Below are 22,171 nucleotides of genomic sequence, written 5' to 3'. Positions count from 1 at the left end.
GATAATCTAGTTAGATATTATTTGGAACAGAAAGACCAGCAAAGAGCAATACTAACAGGAGAAGATTTATCAAATTTATCTGATCACGGAGGAGATGAAGATTATGATTTTGATGACAAAGCAATCCAGAACCTCAATAATGCCATGGAAGGATGAAGATAAAGGTAGCTCGACAGCATTTCTGTCATCACATGGGATAGCAGTAAAAGTAGTTTGGAAATATCTGCCGAAAGCAGAATATTACTGTTTCAACCACTCTCTACTAGCCAGTTTCAACCACTCTTCACTAGCCAGAAGAAATGATGACCACAACCACTCCTGAATATATCTTCAAGCATCAATAATGAAGACCCTACCTTTTTAAAAAGAAAGTTAGATGTGACGATGAGGGCCAGTGATCACGCGGCATCTACTTTTCTTTTGAAAAATCGGATCTCTTTTCTTAATAGGTTGCCAGTCATTCTAATTTTGGGTCAGTCTATAAATAAGGTTGAGTCTTTCAGTTGTACTCATGACTCTCCTAGCATTTGAACACTTGCTATCTGTAAGCATTTGTTGCAATTGTATTTGGTCGAGTCAATCTTCAGCAGTGGAGCCTTTGATCTTTGTAATTAACAGTTTGCAGTAATAATATTGTAAGTTTCTCTTCAGTTCTTTATTATTCTTTAGGAACTCCCGAAAGGGAACACCCCCATGATCATAAATAAGATGAATATTGTATGAGTTATATGTCTGTATTACCCAAAGATTTTAATCCAGTTTTGATTATCATCAGTATTTAAAATCTAAAATTTTAAAGAAGTAATGACTTCAGGCCTTTAAACCATAAAGCCTTCTTGAGTCTTAAACCCGTTTTGCCAGAGAGTGACGTTGAGGGAACATAGTATTCGGAGGTAGGTTAAGAAGGAAAGTAAGGAATTTCTTTGGAAAGATTTTGACACACAAAATAAAATGATAATGAAAAGAAAGATTAGTTAATTGGTAATCAGACATATCATTCCCTTTACAATATCCAGTTTATTTTAAACAATTTATCTGAATCATGTGGTGGTAAGTACCGAATAGGATTTACAAATAATTGATGACAAGCTTTTATCTTTTGCATGTATGAACAAAGAGGAACATATCCTGATTTACATTCGTAGATTAGAAGAAGAAATATTTACTCAAAACCTTTTCATAAACAGACTTTTAAATACGGCTTTATATACAAACAGACCTAGATCTAGTACCACTCTTACTAGATTCATAGGAAAACAACAGAATAAGCTCAGAAATTTAGAGTAACAGTTAGCTAAAGCACAAGGTCAGTATCGTAGAGCAAAATCATTTCAGAATTAGGATTGAACTGTAATTATAAGAAGTAGTAGGAAAAGAGAGTAATTAGTACATACAGATGCACCACGTGTAACTAAATTACACCACACAGGATAATAACTTGAACCAATCATAGTGATCATGGGTTGGAGCTTGCGCTGATGTCCTGGTCCGTAGCATCACTCCTAAAAGCCATGCTAGAAATAATGGGGACTTGGGCGCATTTATTGACGAACAAAGCAAAAACATGGCATACATCAAAGAGGAAAAGGAATATAGAGCTCATTATTGCTACCCTAGCAGGGGAGCCTGGAAACAGATTCAAGAAACTAAGAAAAGGTTACAATTTCTCGTCTTTCATGCAGTGATTCCCGTTAAGACTTGGAGTACTGCCTCTTTCGTGGGTAAGGCTGGAATTGCGCCTCTCTCTGTTACCGTGAGGGCACCACATGCATTCGCAAAAAGAAGAGCTTCTCTTAATCGTTCCTCATCCTGCCAACAAGTCAAGACCGAGTTTTATGACGCGCAAAAAAATCATGGCTAGGGAGAATTAGGCGTGGAGATGAAGTGATTGAAACCATCTCGTGCACAGTTTCGGTTAACTTGTTGCAGTGTGAGGTCCTTTAGATTGACTCAAGTGAGGGGTGAAGTGAAGATTTCCACAGGGTTTTAAGTAAAGAACAGAACAAGATAGCTGAAGTTTTATTTATGTATGATGTCCTTTTCAAATTTCTGGAAAAGCACAGGGCTTTCTGAAGAGAAAGTCAAATTAAATGGAGAAGCGCAATAGCTGGCTTAGCTCGGCACTTCACCAAGTGATCTTAAAGTATAACATGAGGCAGTATCAGTAGGTTATAAGGCAAATAGAACCACCAATAAAGCCCAAGTTACCCGTGGAAGAAGTACTTGTGATGCTTTTAAAAATGTAATATCTGGGCTGTTGACTTCGGCTTTCTAAGATACGATGTTAAAACTCATCTCATGGACTCTAGATGCCTTGGATGCCCTATAATTTCTCACTTGTTCCACGATTAATCACATCAAGAACCACAGACAGGATGGCAAAGTTATGAACTTTAGGGAACATTGTAAAGCCATCAAATAAGCTTTTCCAAAATGCTCCGTGGGAGAAGTATCTGCAAGACACTGTTACCATGGAGTAACAAAAGAGTCATATCGTTGAGGCTCCCAAGACAAATCAATTAATAATGAAACAAGGAAAAAGACACTATATCAATGACGGCATGATGCCGAGGCGTGCGATGCAAAATATTTTCAAAATCATGGAGAACAGATCACTAGAAACATTTGGAAGAACGGGTCGCTAAAACAACAAATATGCCGCATAAACCCACAAGTTCATGCAAGGACCACTTACCTCGTGAAGATAAAAATCAGAAGCCAAACTGTTCAGTATCCCACCAACAAATGCATCACCGGCACCAGTTGTGTCGACAGCTTTAACTTTAACACCGGGAACTTTACCCTTAAATTGCTGCACAGTACGTTCACAACAGGTAAAAGACCATGGAATTCCAAGTGACTTGATATATATACCAAGATCCATAGAAGTAATCAGGTAAACTAAAACTACAATTAGTTTTCTGTAAAGCAATTGGTCAGCATGCATGTTCCACTGTTTAACAAACTTTAGGGCCTTTGGTTCAAATTATATTACGAATCATAATGTTCTGTGAGCCCTGTGATTGTTTACGAAAATCAACGGCATTACATAAGAAGAAAACCAGTCTGTTTAGGTTCATTTTATTGCTTACTCAAGACAGACCACCACGTGCACTGCACATAAATGCCATTTGACTGGGGAAGAAAAAAGAAGCAGCAATCAAAGTTCAAGCTGAGTTTCCAGTGCGATCCTTGAAATCAAAGCAATGAACAGAAATACATACCTTTGTGTAGTATCTGCAACCATTGGACCCTTCAGTTACCAGCAAAAGCTTAAGGTTAGGATGAAAAAGCTTCTCCATCACCACATTATCATCATAAGGATCATCACCCCCAGTCAGGAAGGATATTTCATCCTCACTTATCTGTGAGTACAAAGAAAGCAGCAGTTTCATTCTTAAAAAATTACTGAAAGTAAAGACATTCTACTAACCCTTATAAGCAGCCAACAAAAGATAGGCTTTAAAAGTAACAGTGAAATGCCATAATTTAAAAACTGTACCTTTATGACATCTGCTTGGTCCCATATGCTCATTATGCCCTCCCTAGCAGCATCTGCTGAGGGCCATAATGGCAATCTCAAATTTGGATCATAGGAGAGGATGCAACCAGACTCTTTGGCAGCTGCCATGGCAGCAATATGAGTTGACCTACATGGTTCTTCAATCAAACTAATTGAACCATAGTGGAAAATCCTTGCCTGGATAGAAATGTAAAATTTTGGACCGAATCAGCATTTCCACCAGAAACAGTAAATTTTGTGCAAAATACCTATACACAAGTGGCCAAGGGGAGCAAACCTGCTTAATAAGGTTTCGATCAAGCTCTGATTCATGCAGAAGCATGTCAGCACTAGGATGACGGAAGAACAAGAATTCACGCTCACCATCAGCCCTGAGTGTAACAAATGCTAGAGCAGTCCTCGCACTGGGGTCAAACCGCACTCCAGAATTGTCAACATTGTTTTGTTTCAAAATATCGGCCAACAAGTATCCAAATTCGTCCTCACCGACCTAACACAGATTTCAAACATTTCACAGCAAATCCCATTCAAGCTAGTAGCAAACAAAGGATACACTGCTTTGGCTACAACAAAAGAATATGATCATACCGCACAAGACAAGTAAAGGAAATGCAACATTAAGCCAATACACATATGCTTCTCTGTAAACAAATATGTCCATTTCTACAATAAAGTCTTAACATCTCAAATTTTGGCAACATTCAAGAACAAAACCCACCCAGAAAGCATGATGCTATGGTACATGGGTCAGACTGAAATTGGGTTCAATGGATATGATTATGACGTATGAGTGATCCTCATTATGGGACTTATACAAATGCACACACCAGTAGCTCAAGGAAGAAGAAAATAAGGTAATCGTGCACCTTTCCGATAAAAGCAGAAGAACCTCCTAATCTTGCTATACCAACAGCAACATTAGCAGGAGCACCACCGGGAGCTTTTTTGAAGGCAGGTGCTTCTGCTAGTGAAACTCCACCAACTGTTGGCACAAAGTCGATCAACATCTCCCCGAAGCAAACAACAAGCGAACTTCCATCTGTTTTTTTCAAGGCAGAACATAGAATGACCCACATAGGAAAATGCATCAAGACGAACGTAGCAATTTAATTGAGTAATATAAACCATTGACAAGAAATACTAAAACCATTCACCAATCAATAAGATTGCTTGCAATCATATGCCCAATGGAAGATACACTAGTAGTTTGACCCGCTTGGAACTCTCAGCGGTTGTCCAACGACGAGAAACCTACAAACTTTTACAATACGAGTGTAGTTCCCATACTATGCACGAGAATACATATATCTACTGTATTGAATTAAAAAATTGAAGCTTGAATCATATTATTTAAATTAATTCGTAAAAAAAGAAAAAAAAAACCGTGACGAAGTTTATAGCCGGTAGATTGGTGGGAGGCAACTACTTGCTTCCTGGGTTTCACACTTTTACTTTTACATAATACTATAAGACCCAACTCTCCAGTAACCAAAAATCTCTCGCTCCAGGTTCTCTCTCTCTCTCTCTCTCTCTCTCTCTCTCTCTCTCTCTCTCTCTCTCTCAATTTTTAAAAATCAAAAATTAAAACTTTTCGAATTGATTGATTGATTGATATTTGATCACAACAGAGAAACTACCCAAAAACGATTTGGAGCTCTTTACAAACTTCAAAATAGGTCAGGGATTCAAATTTTATTTCCTATTCATGCCTGAAAAAATCCAACTTCCAACCCCATGTTTTGAGACCTCATCGGATTGGTAACGAACCCAATTGGACCCATTTTTCGGTTCCTGAAACTGCCCTTCACAATTGTGATATTTTCCAGAGGAGCCTCACAACATATGTGCCTTACAATCTAACGAACCCATCCAAGAAACGTGAAGGGCGTGTATTTTTCTACAATTATTCAGATTCCGAATCACGTACTGTTAAACATGTCAACAGTAACCGTAAAAGTCAATTATGAAAAATATTTAAATATACCCACAACAGTCCAACACCAATTTCCGGAGATCCCAATGAAAGATAACAAATCGACAGAAAAATGACGATTTGGCATCTAAACGGAAACCACAAGTTACCCAGAGAATAGAAGTCAATGTGCAATTAACAATCATACACAGAATTACACCCGAAACATGAAAAGTTCATACATCGGATTTCTGATCAAATCCAAGATTATTTATGCAGAAAAAAACATTTGTATGCATAATATCAAACAGGTTGCAAATTTTCGCGTATAAGTTTTAAGGAATGGAATGAAAATGACGAACCTGATGTGGGTCTTTCAGTGTCAACCATTGTGCGATGAGAGAGAGAGAGAGAGAGAGAGAGAGAGGGTTGAAACAGGTAGAGGAATTAAGGGTATCAACAAGAATTTACACGTAATTAAAGAAAGCAAATTCAAGAAACTTCGTTGTGGCGTCACCTTCAGTACACGGAAGAAGAAGAAGAGGGATACGATAAAGAGAGAGAGAGGGAGAAGAGAAATCTTGAACGCTTGGTGACAATGTATGCATCAGCAATTTGCACATCAGTTGTTGTGGTTGGCGGATAAAATAAAAAATAAAAAAGTCGTTGTGTGTGACGTACTTCACCGAATGGCGAATGCTATTTGTTTGTCAATGGTTCTGAATCTTCTGATTAGTTACCATTAGGGGTGGCAAATTGAACCCAGATTCATTAACAAATTCAGACCCGTCAACTAGAAAATAGACCCAACCCAACCTATTTATTAGTTGGGTAAGAATGAGTTCAAACCCAGCTGACCCATTATTAGTTGGGTCATAATTGGGCATCAATTGGGTCAACTTAAATGACCCAATGGGCAATGAAAGTAACTTACCAAATTTCATCTCTTAATTGGTTTCTTTTCCAAACCCAAACTCATCAATTGCTCTCTCTCTCTCCCTTTCCCACCCCCCCCAGGAGCCCCCATCTCTCTCTCTCGGGCCCCCCCCCCCCCCCCGAAAAACCCAAACCCCCCGGAGCCCCCCCCTCTCTCTCCTCTGCCCCAGTATCATGACCTTCTCTTTTTTTTATTCAATTATTTTGTTCTAAATTACACGCGTTCAAAAATATTTTGAATGATCCAAATTAAAAATCAATTGTGACCGGTAACAATTATTTTGATCAGTCAAAATTAAAAACACATCTCATCCATTAATTGCGCGAATGGACCCGTGAAATTGTGTTCCGCCGTGAATAAATTTCTCTCATGGTAGTCCCGCAAAGGGTTTGGATTAAAAAATTGACTTATTTTTTTGTCCTTTTTCAAATTTTTTTTGCATTTTTTTTGTTTTGTGTCATTTTTTTGTGACTTATTAATTTGTTTTGATGAGAGGAATCGGAAAAGTAAAAAAATTTGATCGAAACTTATAATTTTTTGAATAAAAACAAAAAAAAATCAATAAGACAAAAAAAATTACTTATTCTCGTCTTTTTGAAAAAATTTATGAGTTTCGATCTTAATTTTTTTTTACTTTTCTAAATTTTCGATCAGAATTTTTAGTATATATGTAATTGGGTTAATGGGCGGGTCGGGTTTGCTTTAAAATAAATGGGTCGGGTTGGGTATGGGTAATTAGACTCATAGTTAATGGGTCTAAATGGGTCAATGACCCATTAAAGACCCAACCCACTAACAACTTACCCAATTTGACCCAAACCCGCCCGTTTGCCACCCCTAGTTACCATTCACCGACACATTTTTGCAATGCTTTTTTTTTACGGATTGGGAGATGCTTTATACCGGTGCTGAACGATGAATCCAATCGTTCATCTCGAAAATCGACGGCTCAGATTTTTATTGAGCAATATATGATTTAGATGTGTATGCGGTCAGATTTAATTCGAGTCATCCATGCCGAGATGAACAGGTCGGATGTCGTTCGACACCCCGCTTGATAGGAAGTGCTTGGAAGCATCCCGAGTCCCTATTTTATTATATATTTATGTGAAATCTATACATTTAGTAATGACTTCCAGATAAATATGTGACCGATAAAGAGCGTATGAGAATAATTAGATTTTAGCACCATCAAACTTGGCCTCCTTTCTTCTAGTATAGAAGAGCACCCCTAATGCGTTGGGTCAAAAGACCTCTTGGCTGGATTATGGAGTAGTTACGTCCAATAACTTCTCATCTGTCGCACTCGACATCCGTATCAATTTTATGCATGTTCTTTTTGTTTTTATTGGAATCTGGATATACTTATTTCCAAAGAGAACACGTATTATAACTATGTCAATTTAACTAAGCCAATATTGCATTTGTCGTGATGGGTTTTTGTTTTTTGATTTTTGAGTAACAAAAGTAGATGTATTAGTTTATACACTCTTTTTTTGGGGGTTCTAATGTTCGACTCAAGGAATAACATATAACATTGATAAAAGTAAATTGATCGTAATTGTGAAAAATCTGTCTATTACTAATAATTAAGAATTTTAGACAGATTGTGCGCCACATAACATAGGATATCCACACAGATTTCAAATCTGTGCAAGCACACACAGACCTCGTTTACGCCAGTTTTGGGTCCCAAAAAAATTATCGAAGCTGCTTATTTTGTGTTAAATACTTTGATTATAGTTTCTACCAATAATCAAATGAATAAAACATCGGTAAGGGTGTATACGAGACATCCAATTTTGTCCAAGAATTTAGGCTCGAATTCTGGGACAAAGTTGCATGTTTCTTAGACACTCTTACTGATATCCTAGTCCGCTGAATTTTGGTAGGGATCATAAATAAAGTATTCTAAACAAAATGAGCGGCTGCGATCATTTTTTAAAAACCCGAAATGAGTCTAAAAGAGGTCTGTGCGCTGACACAGATTTCACATCTGTGTAGATAGCACAGTTCCATAACATGACTTCCATGAGATGGAACTATAAATAGAATGGTGCTATTGGTACAGATATAAAATCTGCACCAGTGTGTATAAATCCTATTTTGTCCCGTTTTGGGTCTCAAAAAAATGATCGGAACCGCTCATTTTGTTTAAAATATTTTATTTACGGCTCCTATAAAAAGTTACCTCAATCCGATATCAGTTAAGACACCTACAAAATGTCCAACTTTGTCCCAGAATTCAAGCCTAAATTCTAGAGCAAAATTTGGATGGTTCGTAAATGCTCTTACCGATACCGGATTGAGCATATTTTTTGCAGGAACCATAAGCAAATATTTTAAACAACATAAGCGACTTCGATCATTTTTTTCAGACCCAAAATGAGCCTAGAAAGGAGTTTGTACCCACTAGTACAGATTTTTCATCTGTACCATTGGACTTTCTGCTATAAATAACATGCAATTTCTGTTTTTTTAACAGCAACCGTAAATAAGTGGACCCTTCCTTTTTCCATTCGGGAAGAAAAAATTCTCATTTGATTTGAATGTGTTAGAGCATCTCCAGCCTTGATCCATTTTAAGACTCAAATTTTAAAATGGGGCAAAAATCACAAAAATCTCTCTCCAATCTTTGACCCAAACCCTTCCCCATTTTGGGTTTTACCCATTTTCTTACCCAAATCTGAGACAACTTTTACCTTGACCCATTTCTCCAACGGCTAGTTAGAGAGAGAGAGAAAGAGGGAGATGTGTAAAATTTGGGTTTGATGGTTGGAAATGTGTCTACCCAAAATGGATTTTTACGAAAAATTTGATTCAAATTTGAAGAAAAATATGGGTGAAGGCTGGAGATGCTCTTAGTCGTCATTCACTTGTGCAATTAGTCTTTTTACAGCTGTATTAAGGTGCACATGGCGAGTTATATTAATGAATTTCTTGATGTTCCATCCTTCACACACTCACAAAAAAAAAAAAAAAGGATGGGGTAGAATTCTAAAAAAAGAAAAGAGAAAATTCGGTCAAGGAAGAAGAATCTGCTTGCTTGAGAATATGTATAAGCAATGGCCTTTTGCTTTTTCAGTTCAAGACTCACAAAGCCAGGCCAAGGGCACTCAAATTCCACTTTGCTTTAAACTATCACAAGGTTAAAGTTAGGTTAAAAAAATAAGAAGCATACAAAATTAGAGTTAATCCATGATAGTAAAAATGAGATTTTGCTAGATAAAGCTTTGTAATTAAAAGTCCAGATGATCGAAGACTATTACAAAACGGGAGCAACTTAGGGGGTTTTAGGTCCAGACAAAAAAAAAAAGAAGAAATGAACCGTTAAGTATTTCTGGAATATTTTTCAAAATTGTCCCTATAAAAGTGTCTAAACCACTAAAACGTGCCTAAATCTAAATCATAGAGTACCCTATGAAAGTATCTAAAACTCTAAACCCTATAAAAGCTTCTAAACCTAAACCCTAGAGTACCCTATAAAAGTACTTAAGCCTAAACCGATGGTACCCTACGAAAGTGCCTAAAACCCTAAACCCTACGAAAATGCCTAAACCACTAAAACCCTATAATAGGAAAGTGCACCTTAAAACTCTATGAAAGTGCTTAAACCCTAAGGTACCCTACGAAAGTGCCTAAAACCATAAACTCTACGAAAATGCCTAAATCACTAAAACCTTATAATAGGAAAGTGCACCTTAAAACGCTATGAAAGTGCCTAAACCCTAAGGTACCCTAGCCCTACAATAGCAAAAAATAATAAAGGACATCATCCTTATTGAAGGGGAAAAGGGTAATCTTCATAATGTGATCTTTATAACGAAGATAATCTTCATTATGAAGGGTAAAATGACAATCTTCATAATGTGATCGTCCTTAGAGGTAAACGAAAATTGAGTTCATCCTTAATGAGAATTAACATGTAATTTTCTAAGGATAGAAAATTATCTCTAAGGATAGAAAATTACATGTTTTTTTACTTACCAAAAAATATGTAATTTTTTATCCTTAGAGATAATTTTCTCACACCTTAAACCGCATAAACAGAAAATTCTTTCCTTTGGTTGCACTTTCTCGGACATCAAGTGCGATCGATGATGTACGTTACATTCATTTTTTTTGGCTATAGTACATTACATTCATTTGGTCTTTGGTTTCAATAGAGGCAATCTTTTTTTTGGTTTTGTTGTATTTTATTTTATTAATTATGTATTTTTGGATTGGTAGTATCCTCTCTTATTGTACTGTGTTTACTTTGATTGGATTTGTTAACAATATTGAGTTGATCGGGTTCAGTCAAAAAAAATTGAGGCATGCTAGGTACCTATTGCTAGTGTTTGGCCCGGATCTATTTTCTACTTTCTATTGTTTGTTTGGCAGCCCGCAAGAAAAAGAACATATGAAGCTGCCACTTTCCTTGAAAAAATTAAAACGCAAAGACAAATTAAAACGCAAAGACAAAATTGAGGCATGCTAGTTCTGAGAATTTTTTTTTTGATATAATGAGTGGTAATAAATAGAGAAAAATAGATAGAAAAATTTATTGAGAATTATGCACAGAGTAAAGAAAATTCTTAAAACTTGTAAATGAACAAAGTAGTCTACGTCAAGTATCAGAATGATCAACCATATGCAATTTCTTAATTGTCACGACTAATTATTGATCAGAAGATACATTCCCGTCAAAAATATAACAAATTTAAGAAATTAATAGGCCCAATTTGTCCAGTAGAAATGGGCTCTCTGCAATGTTTCCGATATGGAAAATGGATCTTCTCTAGCTCATGTTTTGGATGTATTTTTGAACTCTTACCGGTAGTAAAAGTTGAAGTATCTCTTACCGGTAAGATTTTATGAGAAAATTCGAATCATTGAATCTATTAATGGACGGTCTAAATCAGAATTGTCTCTTCAATTCCAAAACATGGGCCAGTGAGAATCCGAATCCTTCCAACATGTTCCTCCTCGATCTGATCAGTAAGCACACTAGAGAGACACTAGCTGATGCTTTTTTGTCATCAAATCAAAAAAATATAAACATTTCAAACGATTGACACACTGAAGTCTGAGGTTGATTCCAATAGTCAAGCCATGCAAACACACAATCTTTTCGTTTATTTTCCTTTTTCTGGTTACTAATTAATTAAACACAGAACCCTTTTTTTTTTGCCTCTTTCCTTCTTTTTTTCCTCCCTTTCAAAGAAGCCATTCATGAGGAAGGTTGCAGTTGTCTTCAGGCAGGGTCGTTGCTTCTTTTGACAGGACAATTCTACCCCTGTTCAATGTTAAAGCATTCCAATTAAGACTAGATATATACATATGTTCGGCTTAATTTATTAAAAATTTTAAATTCCTTTTTTCTTTTCTAAACTTTTTTGAGTTTGGGTTGAAATAGTTATTCACTCATGTTTAAAAGCTAAAAGCGTTCACTAATGATAAAAATAATACATGTTGGGTGGTTTTGGATAAAGAAGTTAAGTAATTTTTATTTTTTTGTCTTCATTCAATTTTTTTTTGCATTGATTTATTTTGCATCAAATTTTTGTAACTTGTTAATTCGTTTCAACAAGAGAAATCAGAAAAGAAAAAAATTGTGATTGAATAAAGAAAAAAATAAGTCAAAAAGACAGTCTTTTGTACTTATTTTTGTCTTTTTAATCAAATAATTGCGTTTCGATCAATTTTTTTTTTTAATTTTCAGATTTAGACGAATCATTAAGTCATAAAAATTTGACGCAAAATTAACGAACACAAAAAAAAAACTTGAATAAAGACAAAAAATAGGTCATTTTGACTTAGCTTATTTATATTTTTTTGAAAAATTGAAAAAATGTTCAAAAACAAAACAATAGCTGAATAGATTAAAAAATTAAGTTATTTGAAGTCAACCTCTCAACTTCCTTAATTAATTTGAAGTCTCCATACCTGATTCTTTTTTCTTAAAATTTTTTTTTTGGGGTTCTTGTGCGTGTGTAAATGTAGAACTCCATATTGCACCTCCTTTCTATTTTATTTCATTATTCTGGTTACCATAATTGAACTAAAATTCATGCATCATGTTGAAGCTGGACCCGGGGATGCTACCAAGCATCCCGCTTGGCAGCGGTGCCGAGCGGTCCATCCGCTCCACTCTAAACCACAAGACAAAATAAAAATGATGACGAAGAAAGGAAGTATATATTACCCAAAATTTAAGTCGGGCTGATCATGACCAGGTTGCACCTGAATACCAGTGTTGCCAACTGCGAAACTAGAAGTCCATAAACCTTGAATAGCTCGAACATGTTCTTCTTCTTCTTCCTCAAGCTGAAATTTCAAATTTCAGAAACAGAGACTATATTGTGATATATCAAAAAAATGAGCGAGTACCTTTGCTTTGAGCTGCTTATTTCTCTCTTCAAGACCATGCTCCTGCATGCAGATATATATGTTTATTGATATGAGAAAACATAATCAATGCTGCACTGGCAAAGTGGACAGAACTGAAGTGGGAATAGGTTTACTACAATCTTGATTTCGAAAGTTTTTTTTTTGTTATCGAAAAAAAAAGATTTTATTGCCTATAATAAAAAAAGAAGAAGAAGATCGATGATGTTTATTTTTTATTTATCTTTTGATAGGCAAAAATTTATTAAAAACGGGGAGAGGAAAAAAGAAGATCCATCAAAAAGTTGGACAAAACACCATAAGGGACAAAGCCTCCGTTCATCCATGCAAGGAGAGATCTCAGACAAAGATGGAATATACCCCTAAACAAAAATGAGAAGAGCAAGAGACCGAGAAGAAGGGAAATTTGGCACCAACGAGAAACAAACACAGAGCAAAAGACTACCCAAAATACAACCGATCAAAGACCACCCAAAAGCTCCACACCAAGCAATAACCAAACCAAACCAAACTAAACCGAGGATCATATTCTGCTCTCCTCTTGACTTCCACATCTAAGAGCTCCTTAATCCAAGAATTCTCCTGCCAATGAAAGTTCAGTACCCCAGAGTTAATTTGGCCTGTCTCCACCACTGCTACGGTCTTCATCCATCCTGGATTTGCTTCATCCGGAGATTCGACATCGAAACCTGTTTCGGCCTCGATTCTTGATTTCAAAAGTTGCAAACAGTTTGGCTGTACTGGTTAGTAGCCTACAACTCATGTATGAAAAATAAGGTGCGTGGGCTATTTTATTTGCAACCTTAGGATCTACATGTGCTCTTTGAGTATACCTTGAAGTCAAACTGTTATTACTTAAATAAATATACACGTGGTGTGTCCCCTACAATATTCGTGTCTCTATTTTTTTAGAAATCTCGTGTCCCCGTATCCATGTCTATGTCTATATCCGTGCATCATAGCCCTTAAGTCTCTCAAACCTTAATCATTAGACCAACCCCTTGGATTTCTTTTTGTTCTTTTTGTTTTTACACTCGATCAGCACAATAGCACAATATACTGTTATAAGCTGCTTTACTGCATCAATAACAAAAGGAAGATACATAGTAGAATCAATCGCTATGTAGAGAGTGTACATTTCAAGACTCTCAACTATGTTGGCACCTACACCCAAGCCAATCATATACTCTACAAGCCTAGAAAAAAATTCCAAGCAATTGGCAAGATATCAACTTCGGACGCAATGAACCACCTACCATAGCCTACAAAATCCTATGGATTTAATACTTCTAATTCCTTGAAAGCTCCTCTTGAAATCTTTTTCACATCATATGATCCAATTCTCAAAGTTTTTTCTTTTAGATTTTCAAATGTGAAACCCTGCTAAAATAGCGAAACCAACCTCATGCTTAGTGCGCGCGCACACACACACACACAAAACTGCTAAAATACTAACTTGATGCTAAACGTTATCAATTTGATTTCTATAGTATCCAGTAGCAAAACCATAGAATTTGCTCAGTTAACCATATTGTGTACGTTGGCACTGTGAAATGAATTGGACGAGTATGATAATCTGGTATGTGCGATAACCAATCTACTGCAGCAATTCACTGAAGGCCAAGTTTTGATTTTCTTCTCATAATTTCCTTACCATTTCGCGTAATGCTTCCATTTGCTTCATCAGCATATTTGTCTGCACGATAATTTTCTATTTTCAGAAACCAGAACGAAATTTTTTTGCGACAAATGAAGTACCAGGAAATAGGAACGTAACCTAAATAGAACGTTATGAACTATATTGACCTTATTTTTAGCATAAACGAATACCTTCTTTTCTCTTGCTTTTGAGAGCGCCCGGTCCAGCTGTTTCTCAAGATTTTGCAAATCATCCACATCAAGTTTTCCAAGATCTTCTCCTAGCAAATGCCTTAAACAAAGATTCGTTAGTATTTTACAAAACTTGAATAATTAGATTTTACAAAAAAAAAAAAAAATTGGTCATTTTGTATTGTGAACTTTACATTATGATTGAAATAGATTATGAATGTCTGAAACTGTTTTGATCAGGGTAGTGTTTGAAATATGAAGTGAAGAATAAACTATGATGTGCTCTTTGATCGTCCTTTTCATTTTAACGGCAAAAAAATGAGATTTTATTAATCAAATGTTACGAATACAAAAGATTAAAAGGACGAGAGCAAAATGCATCATGAGGTAAAAACATCCCAATGAGGTTCCCGCAAACACTCACACACACATGTTAGGAGTCTGATCCGCCTGAGGTCTTCCGTGTGTGCGCAGGCCCAATCCGTTGGAGAGTATCCACAAAGTCCACACCACATCGCTTGAACCCAATATACATTGAATGACTCATATCCACTTAAAAGGCTAAGACTTGTAAGTGGTGAGCCATGCAATTGTATATTAAGGTCCAACTCTTTTTCTATTTATCCGATGTAGGACTTAATCTTTCACACATGCCCACAAGATTTGTTATTCTTTCTTATTGGAATAATGTTTGGGACTAATTAATAGCCCACAACATTTGTCAATAGCATTCTTCAAGACGAGTAGGATAATAATGTTTAGGGCTAATTATTTTTCAGATTTTGAATTATAGATTGTAGATTACAGATTTTTTGAAAAGATATGTGTAGAATAAATTCTGAAAAAAGGTTTTGGAGCCTTGGAGGGAAGGATAATAGTATTCAAAAAGCTTCTCTGCATGGGTGTTTTTTCGTTTCTTCATTTTGCAATTCATTCCCCAAATTGAACTTTGGTGGAAAAGATTTTTATGCGTAACCCAAGCACCGACGATTCTGTAAATCCAAAAGGTGAAAGTTCGTCGCCCAAACAGGATCTAAGACATTATACTAATTATAGAGCTGAAGTGAACCTTTGTGTGTGCAGAAGGGATTCGTATGTGGCCTCTAGCCTTGTGAGCTCTTGCCTCGAACACTGCATTCACCAAACAATCGTCAATGGAGATATGGCGTTTAGAACTAATCGAAGACCCTTTAATTGACCACAAATATGAGAGAGAGAGAGAGAGAGAGAGAGAGAGAGAGAGAGAGAGAGAGAGAGAGAGAGAGACCTCTGGTTCATGCCCATGAGCATTGTTGACTTGAGCTGCGTAACAATGCTGCCGGTAACGCTCAATTGTTTGGCTTATGCTGAAAAAAATTATAAGGGAACCATAAACTACGACAAAAGGAAAGAACCATATGTAGTATTACTAGCAGTCTTTGCAACCACCAATGCACGTGACACCGACTCGGGTTCATGTTGTGCCGTCAATTCAGATTTTCTTGAGGTCGAAAAGATAATTTTAACCGTCTACTATTTAGAGCTAGACGCGAACAACACCCTATACAAATCAAGTCGATCGGATATTGGAAGAGTTAATCAAAACAAGAGCAGCCATGTGGATCAAAGCCAAGTTTGATATAAAGATGTATACGGTGAAAGATATCAAATCAAACCTTGACAATGTTAGAAGACTCATTATTTAGGTATCTTTTTTTGGGTGTAACTTTCCTCTTATTTTCCTTCCCTTTTTAGGGTTGTGGTGAACTTTCTAGTTCTCCCTTCCTTTTACTCGATGTACCCTCTTCGAGTTTAATAAAATTTTCTTTTGCCAAGCAAAAATAAATAAAATCGATTGGGTATTGATAGCTTGGTGATTGAATCAAAAAATCTTTTTGTTTGATTTACTTGAATTGTAAGGGGCTATTGTATGCATCAAGATCTACAAAGTGAACAATTTGAATCACATTTTATAGCTCGGGATGAGATCAAATTGGCGGCACAACAGGAACCCGAGTCCATGTGTCAAAGACAATTCATAAACATACTTGCACACACTGCATAAAGATTGGGAGTAGTGCATCATCACAACGTTCGTGGTTATAATCTTCCCTCATACACTCGTTCCGTCTCAAAATTGATGACAATTTTTGACATTCGTATATGCCTCTTAAAATATTTTCTAGTATATTTTACTAATTACAATGCTTCTTATGATTTCAAAATAAGATTTGTCTTATAAAGCAAAGTAAAATTTATCAAAGATGCACGATGTATATAAAAAGCATTATAAGTTCAAAAATATAGATAAATTTTTTAGAAATCCAAAATATTAAAATTTTCATCCATTTTGAGACGGGGAGAGTAATTTTTTTTTTTTTGGGACCTTTTATTAGACCGTTATGTTCTCTTGCATCCTACTCCAAATTTTCTATAAACTCTGCCTTAAATTGGAGCAGCAACAAAAATTCCTACTTTGTGGGTAGAAACACTTCAGCCTTCAGGGGAGCTGGAAAGGTCAGGTTGCATGGTCAAATTCAAGGCATTTCGGTGATCAATCAAAGATGGTGTTCCGGTGTTCTTGTATTCTTGTGTGATTTGGGTTGAGGTGGGAAAGAGTTTGAGGGCCTGTTTGGATGCTTCCTTTTCACATTTTCATTTTCTCCTTTTCACCTTTTGGTTGTTTGGTAGGTTCTTTTAAAATGCATTATAGGAGAATAAGTTTTGGTTTTTGAGGTTTAGAGAGTAGAAGTGAAAAAAGGTCCTGAGGTACTTTTTGCATTTTCTCATTTTCACAAAATGTGTTGAAAGACCAAAATACCCTCCTCTCATTTGGGTAATAACCTAAACACCTCCTGAGATTGTTGAGGCATAGGTTGAGGAGTTTTCTGGGTTCCATTTAACTTTTTGTTGGATGCTTTGTCTTGCGTCTTTCTCTCTCTCATGTATCAACATCATGAGGCAAGAGTTATATATGTCCCTCTTTTTGCTTTCTTGATATACCTTTTGTCAAGTTTCTAACAAAAAAAATTAACGATAAAAAAAAAAAAAAAACCACTTCGACCTTCGGGTACTCGCCTGAACGCACTTGAGCTAGCGCATAAAGAAATATATCAAGTTCGAACACCAAAGCCATACTGATTGTTGTATAAGCACTTTATATATCACAACAAATTCCTCCTCCTTCTTCTTCTTCTATTTTTTTTTTTTTTTTTGTGGTGAAACAACAAAATCCTTCTAAGTGCTGAGTAGAATGCTGCTGTTTTTTTTTTTATATCAGTAATAGAAAGATTTTATTAATTTTTGAAAAAGATTACAAAGATTAAAAGGATTCCGGCCCAGGCATACCAGCATACAGCACTCTACAATCACACCTAAAAAAAAGAAGCAAAAAGCCAACCAAAACCACACACAAAAAAAAAAAACGCCAGACAACCAACTACAAATACCAAAAAAAAAACCCACCAAGACACCCACCTAAGCCCTAAAACAAACCACGGAATTAAAATTTCAAGGAGAGAGATTCATCATCCTCGAAGTCCTCATCATTCTCCCAGTCCCCGACTTCATCCAGACAATTCATATATGCTATTTCGGCCTCCTCAATTTCAACAAATTTTTTTAAGTTAAAACTTCTCCCACCTCTAAATTTGATGCCCACAAAGACTCTTATATCCATTGCCTAATTGTTAAGAAAATATAGTCTCACATTGCTTGGGAGTAGAATGGATGATTACTTAATAACATTTGAAACTTTTTCACTCATTGCCAATTGATTTTGAGATGGATATAAAGTTTTCACATGGTATCAAAGTGGAGCCCGTTCCACCCCACATAATAAAAATTCACAATCCACACCCCACGATGACAAACCAACAAAAAGGTTGCACGATGATAAAACCCAAAAGTGGTCACACGTGACAGACCTCAAACGCAGCTGCACGTGAGGGGGAATGTCAAGAAAATAGAGTCCCACATTGTTTGGAAGTGGAATGGGTGATCACTTAATAACATTTAAAATCTTTCCACTCATTGCTAATTGGTTTTGAGATGAATATAAAGTTTCCACGCTAACGAGATAGAGTTCCTATTTCAAAAGTCATCTGCAGAAAGAGCTAGGAAAAGAGGGAACAATCTTATTTTATTATTGGTCTAACCCATCTGCAGGAAATGTCAAACTGAATACGAATGGATGCTGGTATGAATCGAATGGAACAGGAGGGTTTGGAGGATTATTCAGAAATCATTCGGGAGATTGGATCATGGGATACTATGGCAAGCGAAGCTTTCATTTAAGCTTGGAGGCAGAGCTATGGAGTATATACAAGGGGCTGGAAGTCATACAAGAAAGGAAGCTGGAAAATGTGAAGATTGAATTCGACTCTCTCGTAGCAGTGAACCTCACCACAGAAGGAAACCCAGGCAATCACCCCCAGAGTGTGTTGATCAATGAAATCCATGCCCTCCTGACTCAGACTAACACTACGATTGGGCATATCTTTCGTTCGGCCAATCAATGCGCCGACCACCTTGCCAGGATGGGTGCAGAATGCACATAAGACCTCGTGTTTGTTATGGACATGCCCATCGCGATGAGGGAATTTGTAATTAGAGATAACCTGAATATCAGGCAAGTGCTTGACTAGGTTGCGAGTTCTTGTGCTCTAGTATCCAAAACTCTGGTTGTACTCTTAATGTGGTACTCTCTTTAAGTTTTATTGAATTTTCCGCTTGACCGAAAAAAAAATATTATCGGCCTTAACTCAAAACTCCGGCGAGAAGCTTCTTCTTAATAATCTTCCTTTTCAACCTTCTCACTCTCCGTTCCATCTTATGAATAGCACGAATGGAAGATCCAACTCCAAGAGAGCTATTTGGAAGTGTTTTCTGCTACTGAAATGTAGTTGGAGGTGTTGCTGTATAAGTGGTGCTTTGGAGGAAAAGTTGAGGTTATTCTGCAGCCGATCAGGCAATATCCTGGGCTGCCAAAGATAGTTAATTTTTGTTTGATAACTGGACTGATTCTTTGATGATATTTTGCATTCCTTTGCTTATGGTTTTGTAATCTTCAAGTTTCTTGGTTTGTTAATGTAATGTTTTCTATATTCGGTCTCTTGCCAACTATTTTTTTGTTGTGGGATATCGGGTGGTATATGATTGGCGGGGATGAGAGTATTCTAGCAAAATTGTTATTATTGTTCCCTTTAGTGGAAGATTAATAAATTTGCCTAAACAAAATCCTTATGAGCCATCCATTAGTTATAGGGTAGCTCATTTGCTATTGTTAACTTGTCACTTCTAGCCATACGATGTTTCTTTCTGGGGATAAATTACGGGTTAGTCCAGGCAATTGGCCCATATTTCCATGAACTCCAACCCAATCTAAAATGGCATCATCAAGATGAGGCCCACACTTTTCTACCTAGACTTGCAAGTAAATAAAAATGAGTCATACTCCTTAATGAAAATTAGGAGGCACTTTTTGGACTGACCTGTAATTTATCCTTCCGGTAACCACAATTTGCAGCCATGAATATGTCTTTTGACATTACAATTGGCTTCTATTTCTAGAATTATTTTTTCCAAATGATATACAGAAAACTTTATGTTTGGGCGTGCTTGGGCTTTGTCCCAGCAATTTTTTTTCATCTAATCTTTGGTTGAATTCCCCTCTCCCTTCCCTTATTTTAATGTACCATTTGTTAAGATTTCTGAATAAAATTTTGTTGTCTATCAAAAAAAAAAAAATTGATATACAAAAAACTTTTTTTCAAAAAACTGTATTTTATTTATTTTTGAAGGAATCATGGACGGTTCTAGCATATGTTGAGAGGGGCTCCCAAAAACTAATCCGAAAAAATTAAATTCCAATTTGCATAAAACTTTTAGAAGTAATTGTTAACCCTCGTTCAATATAAATGAACACTTAAAAAGCATTTTTCAAAAAATTCCCCCTAGATTCCCCCTATTTCCAACATTTTTCTCCCTACCTCTCTTCACTTATTACCCCTACTATTTTTCAAAAAAAATTTCAAATCTCAATCCAAACATAGCATTGTGAAGATACATTTGTAATTAATGTTTTATTTTTTTAATATGTACCTTTACAAATTTTACAGAAATCAGTTGCGTAATTTATCAACCAAAAAAGTTTTTTGAAACTAAGATGTGTTCATTTTGAATCTCTAAAATAACCTCTCTTTGTCTCTCTCTCCCCGCACGATCCTAAAAAGTTTTCTCTTAAGTTATTATTCTTATTTCTCTAAGTATCTTTCTCCATTTATCAACCCTAATTAAAAAACTTTCCTTAAAACACGAGCCAAACAGAGTCTAAGATTTCTTTGAATTGAAGGATTTGTTGAGAAAAGAAAAGGATAAAAGAAGAATCTCACCAAATATATGAGAAATAAAATGATGAACACATGCATATCCAATGTCTATTTTCGTTTTCTCGCATTTTCTCTTGAAAAATGATGAGATCTGGTTAATTTCTCACCAAAAAAAATAATGAGATTTTGTGAAAAATCATAACCCAGTCTCTTCTCCCGAAATAGCTTAATTTAAAAAAGAAGAAGGGCCGGGGAATTGCAGGAACAGAACCCTAAATAGAGAGGACTAGCTTCCTCCACAAATTAGGGATAGCAGAGAGAAACCCTAGACGCCGTATTGCCTATTCTGAGTAAAGAGTACTGTAAATCTTTGATCTGTAGTACTGGAAGAGAGAGAGAAGAAAAAGGATTCCACAAGTCGTGTCGCCTTCCTATTAGCTGTTTACAGCCAATATCATCAGAACAACAAAATCCATGTCAAAACACAATGACCTACTACTAAACCCTAACTCCCCTCTATCTTGAAACTTACTACCAACGGTTCGAACCGAAGCCCCTCTCTCTCACATGCGTCTCTCGCTCCTCCCATGAATGAATCCATTTTCAGCCAATTTGTTTTTCGTTTGAAAAATAAAACATGAATTAATAACTTCACAGAATTGCGAAACAAATATGTATGTATGTATGTACAGAGAGACGGAGGGGGGCCGGAGAGTCGAACCTCGTGCTTCCGAACTCGGAGAACTTGCCGCGGCTGGAGGAGATGATCAGAGCCACCTCCGCGTCGCACAAGACGGAGAGCTCGTACGCTTTCTTCATCAGCCCACTCCGCCGCTTCGAGAACGTCACTTGCCGGTTGATCTTGTTCTCTATCCTCTCCAACACCACCTTACCTCTCCCCATTCTCTCTGTCTCTCTCTCCCTCCCTCCCTCTGTCTCTCTCTGCTTTCGCTGTCTTGATCTTTTTCTGTTTGGATTTTCAATAGAAAACCCAAACAGATATATAGACGGGAGCAGGAGTGTATTGTATTACTTGTATAGACTTACAAGAATTATGTTACATAGGAGTACTACTTATAGAGAGAGAGAGAGAGAGAGAGAGAGAGAGAGAGAGAGAGAGAGAGAGAAGCAGAGAGGTTTATGTGTTACTACTAATAAGAGCTTCAACTAGAAGTGAAAATGTCTAAAATGAGCACAGCAGAACGGTGCCCATACGTCGCTTCTCCTCTTTTTCCAATTTATTTAGCATCGTCCATTTTATTCCATGGGTT

The 22,171-nt window shown here is 36.5% G+C and overlaps 2 protein-coding genes across 3 annotated transcripts; both read right to left on the bottom strand.

The window, feature by feature from the left end:
- Nucleotides 1–1,316: 1,316 nt before the first annotated feature.
- Nucleotides 1,317–6,107, bottom strand: LOC131318968 (probable fructokinase-7). Its single transcript, XM_058349044.1, has 7 exons — nucleotides 5,798–6,107; nucleotides 4,390–4,562; nucleotides 3,801–4,013; nucleotides 3,503–3,700; nucleotides 3,225–3,365; nucleotides 2,696–2,812; nucleotides 1,317–1,809 (listed from the first exon to the last, which is right to left on the bottom strand). Exons 1-7 carry the CDS (start codon nucleotides 5,823–5,825, stop codon nucleotides 1,675–1,677), a joined length of 1,005 nt encoding a protein of 334 aa, XP_058205027.1. The 5' UTR covers nucleotides 5,826–6,107; the 3' UTR covers nucleotides 1,317–1,674.
- A 5,102-nt stretch (nucleotides 6,108–11,209) lies between these two features.
- Nucleotides 11,210–22,171, bottom strand: LOC131318970 (agamous-like MADS-box protein MADS3). Of its 2 annotated transcripts, XM_058349046.1 has the most exons (8): nucleotides 21,622–22,165; nucleotides 15,860–15,938; nucleotides 15,662–15,723; nucleotides 14,593–14,692; nucleotides 14,417–14,458; nucleotides 12,745–12,786; nucleotides 12,560–12,681; nucleotides 11,210–11,650 (listed from the first exon to the last, which is right to left on the bottom strand). In XM_058349046.1, the coding sequence occupies exons 1-8, from the start codon at nucleotides 21,801–21,803 to the stop codon at nucleotides 11,572–11,574; spliced, it is 708 nt and encodes a 235-aa protein (XP_058205029.1). In that variant the 5' UTR covers nucleotides 21,804–22,165; the 3' UTR covers nucleotides 11,210–11,571. The 2 variants fall into 2 exon arrangements, with proteins under 2 accessions (XP_058205029.1, XP_058205030.1); XM_058349047.1 differs by lacking the exon at nucleotides 14,417–14,458 and having other exon boundaries at nucleotides 21,622–22,171.

The sequence above is a fragment of the Rhododendron vialii genome, chromosome 3a (genome assembly GCF_030253575.1).
Source record: "Rhododendron vialii isolate Sample 1 chromosome 3a, ASM3025357v1".
NCBI classification, from domain to species: domain Eukaryota; kingdom Viridiplantae; phylum Streptophyta; class Magnoliopsida; order Ericales; family Ericaceae; genus Rhododendron; species Rhododendron vialii.
This window is presented reverse-complemented; position numbering and strand designations above follow the sequence as displayed.

Coding starts and splice junctions, on each gene's coding strand:
- LOC131318970 (XM_058349046.1), bottom strand. CDS start 21,803: ATGGGGAGAGGTAAGGTGGTGTTGGAGAGGATAGAGAACAAGATCAAC. Junction 15,724..15,859: donor CTCATGGGCATGAACCAGAG/GTCTCTCTCTCT, acceptor TGGTGAATGCAG/TGTTCGAGGCAAGAGCTCAC. Junction 12,787..14,416: donor TGGAAGCATTACGCGAAATG/GTAAGGAAATTA, acceptor ATCTGCATGCAG/GAGCATGGTCTTGAAGAGAG.
- LOC131318968 (XM_058349044.1), bottom strand. CDS start 5,825: ATGGTTGACACTGAAAGACCCACATCAG. Junction 4,014..4,389: donor CTTCTGCTTTTATCGGAAAG/GTGCACGATTAC, acceptor AATCTGTGTTAG/GTCGGTGAGGACGAATTTGG. Junction 3,366..3,502: donor ACCAAGCAGATGTCATAAAG/GTACAGTTTTTA, acceptor TTGTACTCACAG/ATAAGTGAGGATGAAATATC.